This window comes from Lathyrus oleraceus, chromosome 5, assembly GCF_024323335.1.
Source record: "Lathyrus oleraceus cultivar Zhongwan6 chromosome 5, CAAS_Psat_ZW6_1.0, whole genome shotgun sequence".
NCBI lineage: Eukaryota > Viridiplantae > Streptophyta > Magnoliopsida > Fabales > Fabaceae > Lathyrus > Lathyrus oleraceus.
This window is the reverse complement of record NC_066583.1, coordinates 623,055,192-623,061,828: the sequence shown is the minus strand read 5'-3', so window position 1 is coordinate 623,061,828 and position 6,637 is coordinate 623,055,192. Positions and strand designations below refer to the sequence as shown.

Genomic DNA, 6,637 nt, shown 5'->3' with positions numbered 1-6,637 from the left:
ATATGCGTGTTGATTACAAAGATTTGAACAAAGCTATTTCGAAAGATGATTTTCCTCTACCACACATTGATAGGTTGGTAGACAATACAGCTAAATTCAAGGTCTTTTCATTTATGGATGGATTTTCCGGTTATAATCAAATCAAGATGGCACCTGATGATATGGAGAAGACCACATTCATTACACCCTAGGGAACATTCTGTTATAGAGTGATGCCTTTCGATTTAAAGAATGGTGGTGCAACATACCAGAGAGCTATAACTACTCTTTTTCATGATATGATGAATAAAGAGATTGAAGTCTGTCATACCCCAAAATTTACCCTACCCTTCACCATGATCATATAGATCACTAACCTAAACATTTGCATATCATCATGAGCATGCATTTCATCTACATAAGCAAGGTTCAACACAAGAAAGCAGTGACTTGAATTCAGAGCTTTATGCTTACACCTAGTGGAAACTAGGATTTCTCAGCAAACTCTGGGTGGCCCCAATCAAACCCTAACATGGAGATGCTTGGGTATTGTGCTTGTATCTGGTGTCAATGGTGGCTTCTTGAGGGAGCAAAACCCTAATTTAGGGGTCCTCACTTGGTCATGGCTCCATAAACCCTAATCAGGTCAAACTCCTATTATGTGGCCTTCTAACCCTAATTTCAGCTGGCACATCATCATTCATGATGCTTGATCTCCTTGCTTGGTTAAATTGCATTCAACAACTTCTTGTTCCTGGTTCATTCATGTTGAGTTCTTGGTTATGTTTCTATTCACTATGCTCATGACCATTGATTCTAGTACAGGTTCTTGGGCTCACTTCTTTCATTGGCTCTCTTTCCTTCGATAACCTTTCATCTAGACCACCCTCGTACTTAGTGTCTAGTTCATGGTTTGCTTAAATCTATTTCAGTTGGTTGCTCACCCAAATCCCTGGTCATGCCTTCAGGTTTGGTCTATGTAGGTTGTAGTTCATGGCACATCTTGATCTTTTCTAAGTCCTTAGTTTCATGATTGTCATTGGAGTGTCACTCATGATTAGTTCATTCAATGTCATAATATCCATTTCACTCTATTCCAATACATGTTCAAGATCCATTTATTCATATAAAAAAAACTTCAAATTCATTTCAAGAGCCATTCAGTTCAAATACCAATCCAAGTTCATTCAAATGAGGAAATGTCATTCATTACATGATCATAAAAGGTTCATTACATGGAAAAAATACAAAGAGAGGCGTGTTGACCAATTGTTGACTTTGGTCAACAGTTGACTTTTTGGTCAACAATAGACTATTTGGTCAACTTTGACCAAAGTCAACTCAAACCCTTCTCATCCTAGGATCCAAATCCTAATTCTACTTCTAAGGTTGATTTTTCATTCTTGGCCTTTGAGCTTTCCATGTGTGCACAATGATTCAAATTCAGGTTTGGTCACTTGGTAGCATGCTTTGATCAGCCACCATTACCATATGCATTCGTAGCCTACAAGTGAGACCAAAGCCATTCAACAACTTCATATAGGGCTTGGCATCCACAGTTATCAAGCAATGTAAAAGGTTGAGGTACTTTGCCACTTTGCTGACCAAGTTGTCGCCGTACCTAGCAAAAACATTGAACCACAAGTCAAAATCAGAACGGAATCATGGTCGTGATACAAAGAAGCAACATGACCTGATGCAATGACAGGCCACTTCCAGACCAAACTTGCAAGGAAGCCACAACTATTAACTGCTAAGTCTCCATGGAATGCACCTAAGCTCTTTGATCTTTCTGTTCTTGGGGGTGAGACTATTAGTGAATTGCTTTTCTTTGATAAGCCTAGAAGAGCCGTTGAAAGTGGGAACAAAAAGCAGAGGTCATTGCCAGATTACAATGGGCGTGGTTGGCATGAATCTAGAAAGCAAGTTATCAATGAATTTGGAGGTCTGAAGAGATCCTATTATATGGATCCACAACCACTGAACCATTTCGAATGGCACCTTTACGAATATGAGATTAGCAAGTGTGATGTATGTGCCTTATACCATTTAGAACTAAAGCTTGTTGATGGGAAGAAGAACTCCAAGGCAAAAGTAGCAAATGATTTGCAGAAACAGATGGTAAAGCTCCCTGCTGAGTGTCCACCTGATAACAAAAGGCCGGCTAAAGGCAGAGCCAAGATTAATGCTAAAGTTGGCCTGGGAGCTGTCTATCCAGCATCGCACAGAGTGATCCCTCTAAATGGAACATACGAATACGGGTTAGCTGCACCATATGACTATCATAACTGACACTGCACAAATATACCAACCTGCAAAAGGAGACCAATGTGATTCCAATGGCTACACCAGCAAAATCCATGACAGTTGCAAGTCAAGAAATGGAACTAGCATACTGTGCAAGACCAGGCTGCAGTCAGTTGCAGAGTGACAAGAATTGTTACCTGCTGCAAATCCTGCAATGCATCAGCCAATGAAACAAGCCTTGTTGCAGACCAAAAGCAGGTCATGAACCAAGCCATATGCTGCAATAAACAAAGCTCCCTGTTAAAAATAACAATGCAGTCCATTGACACGTAAGTCCAGTCATGATATTTTCACAAACCTAGCAACTCAATGCTGTAGAATCCAAGCCAGGACAGGGATCTCACCTGCTGTGCAGAACCAGGCAATGGTTGGACCAAGATGAGCATCTCAAAACCATTCCACCAGCAAATGTGTGCTACCTGCACTTGGCCTCATACCATCATCATGAGCACTCTGTTGTAGCAGCCCTGAACACCAACCAAATAAGCAAGGTCAAGCCAATACAAGGAAAGAATAAGAGTGCAACAGTTGTAACACCAATACAAACCTGCAATTCAACCTTCCCAGAGCTAGCAGTTGACCATCTAATCCTCATAAATGTCACACCTACTGCACTTAAAGAAGGGGAACAAGGCATTATACTTGCTGAAGGCACATGACCAAGTTGCAATTTTGCCATGAACTTGTGAAACCATGAGGAAAACCAACTCAAAGTCTGTGTGTATCACATCGGTGGCATTATTAAGTCACCAATCAAAATGTGTGGGATTTCAACTATGTCATGAGTCAATGCATCATGCTGCCAAACCATATTGAAACACCAGTCAAAATAACCTAACTACACCCTGCTGCATAGGCCCATGTTCAGGCCTGCTGCAATGCCATGCTACAAAGAAACCAAGCCTGCATATCCATAACCATTCAGCATCAACAGTAAGGGCTAGAAGCATTGTGTGGTAGCAAGCAAAATAACAGGTCCAATGCATACATACCAGAAGCTAGTGCATCCAAAAATGTCATGCTTCGAGGGTGAACTACAGTGCAGACCCTGAGGAAATGATTACACATTTGGTTTATCAGGAACTCACTAAAGCATAGCCCGCAACTAGCTCACTCGAAGTTATGGAAATCACAAGCTTTGCAATGCATTGAGGTAGTTCACAGTAGAGGGAATGAGCAGCACCAATTCAGCAACCATGTCCTGCAAAATTCAAACCGATGATTATCCAAGCAACAATCCAAACCAGTTTGGTTCAATGCAGATATCCACAGTTGGATCAAAGAATTTGAAGCAAATTAATTAGAGTAAAACTTGTGTAAAATCCCACGTGACTTAATTCATGATTTAAGACTCACCTTCACATAAATGCCAGCTGGACGAATCAGATTTAGCCACTTAGACTCAAATCTCCAAATTGCCCTCTTGGATCAAGCTATATAAGAGGCAATCATTGCCAATCATTGGGGTTCAGATTTTTTTCCTCATTCGAAAAGCATCTTGAAATCACTCCCCACCTTCAATACACGCTCATTTCCATTGTTGTGGGAGCTTAATCACTCGAAGCTCTACACGGCAGAGCTAAGCCACCGCCGGAACCTTCAAAACTCAAAGATCATTATCGCTCACACGCTTTGGATCCGTTTCAGCATTACGAGAAGAGGAAGAGAGGCGCTCAGAAGTGGATAGGAGTTGTGCTTGTGACCTTCGTCATCATAGTCGACATCTCCGTCGTCGTCTTCGACAGGTAGCTCTTAATCCATATGCTCATGCTTGGATTTACTTGCCACGATGATGTATTGGATTATAGAGGGAGAAGCCATAATCTGATGGCGTTGTGTTGTCACCGCTGCGTAGTTGTTCGCGAAGCTCATGTAGAGTCTCCATATGAGACCTGAGCGCTGAATTATGCTTTCTACAGAGTGTGGAGAGAAGCGATGCTTGTCGCTTGGAAGCGCTTTTCCGCGGGTGAATAAGCGCATTTGGCTGGAAGCGCTTTTCTATTTTTTTTCATTTTCATTTTTACCTTCTTTTAGTAGATGCCTTGTAGAGGTTTGGATCAGGCCCAAACAGAACTTGTCTTGCACCTCCCTGTAGCGAACGCACCCCCAGGCCTTGGATCTGAGGCTGTTGGGCCTCCTGGTGCAAACCCCAACCGATTCTGCTTAAAGAGGCCTATGCTTTGTTAATTTGGATTTAGCTTCATTAATTGGATATTAATCTTGATGCTTAGACATTATTTTGTTAATTGGATTTGGAGTTTGTTAATTAGGATTTAATCTTCGTTAATTGTTTTAGAATTAATTGTTAATTGTCCTAGAATTGGTTTAATATTTTTTTAGAATTAATTTGATAATTGGTTTCGAATTTATAATTTGCTAATTGTTTAGAATTTTATTTGATTTTTATTTTTGATAATTGTTTTGAATTTTAGAATTTTAATTGATTTTGAGTTTATGATAATAGTGTGGTTTATGTGGATATTAGAATTTGATGTAGATTTTGATATTGATATTGAACATTATATTAACTTTGATTAACCTTCTAACAATTAACTCTAACATTTAATTTCCGCATCCTAACATTTAATTCTTTACAATTCCGTTTCTAACTTCTTTAATTTCCGCATTTTAATTTCCGCCCCTAACCTTTAATTTTGGTCATTTATTTTATGCACTTTTATTTTTATTTTGCTTTTTATCATATTGTGCATCATTCATCCCATTCTAAAATGAATCTAAAAATGGTTAAGACTTTAAAAAATGAAAAAAGGATAATAATTTCCCAAGCATGGAGAGAACTTTGGACAATGGACTTAGAGACTCATTAGGACCCTTTGCAAAAGAGACCTTGGACAAATGTGACCTAACATGGAAGAAGCGTGCAAGAATCAAGAAGAATTTGTAATATCAATTGTAATCTTTTACTTTCTTTCCAATTTAGAACATAATTGCACACACATGGCTTTCTCTTGGGTTACCTGACAATGAGATCTTTTATTTCTTGCACTCCCTTGTACTTTACATGTACCCCTTCCCCTTTCTCATGTATGCATTTACTCACTTTCTTGTTTTGCTTGATTAGATACTCCTTAGGCATTAGGAACGCGCATCATTCAAAAGCAATAATCAAACCCTTGATTCAACGTCAAGTGGTCCTTTTCTTAAATAAAAAACAATAAACAAACCCTTGATCCAACGTCAAGCGGTCATTTTCCAAATCAAATTCAAAAACACAATAAATGGCGTTTAGGATCGTATGTCACGAGCCTTAAGCGATAAAGAAGGGATGAGACTGGAGCTTTCCTACACTCATTCTGAATGCTTCGAACACAAGACGTTTGGCTTGACCGTTTGAGGTATTCACCTTTATCCATAGTCTTTAGTGCAATCCGAAATCAATAACACTTTCTTCAAAACTTAAAAACAATTCAACACATTCAAACCTTTTGTTTGAGCCTTAGGGTAACACAATCGAAAACCCTTCTTCAAGGTAAATAAAATCAACAAAACAAACACAAAACAATTTCAAAACCACGAACTACGAAGGCTCTGATTTCTCACTTCAACAAGTGGGCATACGTAGGCACGAGGATCCATTCCTTGGCGAGCACACTAATTTAAAATCGACCTCCACTCCGCAAACCTTTGGCAAGAAAACATTCGATAAACAACACACACATAAGAGTAAACATCCTAGATGGTTCCCATGGAGTACCATGGATGTGAGGGGTGTTAATACCTTCCCCTTGCATAATCGACTTCCGGACCTGTTCGTGGTTGCAACGACTAAAGGTGAAAAAAACAAGAAAGGGGGGTTTGAATTGTTTTAGAAATTAAAAGCTTTTTCAAAAGTAAGAACACACAGAATTTTATACTGGTTCGCTTATAACACAAAGCTACTCCAGTCCACCCGGCCAAGGTGATTTCGCCTTCAAAAAGGACTTTATTCACTAATCTTGAAAGATTAATACAACCAAACGTCTAAGAGAGTGATCTCTTAGTCCTCTCAAGTATACAGACTACGCAGAGTCACTTGAGGAACAAAAGCAATTTAGAAAAGTAATTTGTAATAGAGAGTGCTTCTAAGAGTAAGCAAATATTACAGCAGAATAATCGAGCAAGTGTTTTCACGTATGAGCAGAAGCTCGTGAAAAACTAAGAGAGAATGTAAAGAATTTTCTGTGCGTTGTTGTGTATCTCTCACTGAAGTAGGCTGTCCTTTATATAGTGGTGAAAAGGACCGTTGGAGTGATGACAGAATATTGGCCTTTGATAATCATTCAATGTCATTACTTCTGTGTTTCTTGCCATAACCAATTTGTCTCCCTGAATAATTTCTTTCTAAAAATAT

The 6,637-nt window shown here is 39.2% G+C and overlaps 1 protein-coding gene and 1 long non-coding RNA gene across 2 annotated transcripts; one reads left to right on the top strand and one right to left on the bottom strand.

The window, feature by feature from the left end:
- The first annotated feature begins 1,680 nt into the window (after positions 1-1,680).
- On the top strand, positions 1,681-2,271 carry LOC127082508 (transcription factor VOZ1-like). Its single transcript, XM_051022750.1, has one exon. It carries the CDS (start codon positions 1,681-1,683, stop codon positions 2,269-2,271), a length of 591 nt encoding a protein of 196 aa, XP_050878707.1.
- A 450-nt stretch (positions 2,272-2,721) lies between these two features.
- On the bottom strand, positions 2,722-3,428 carry LOC127087218 (uncharacterized). Its single transcript, XR_007789798.1, has 3 exons — positions 3,279-3,428; positions 2,834-3,189; positions 2,722-2,753 (listed from the first exon to the last, which is right to left on the bottom strand). It is a non-coding gene; the product is annotated as an uncharacterized LOC127087218 (long non-coding RNA).
- Between the last annotated feature and the right edge of the window lie 3,209 nt (positions 3,429-6,637).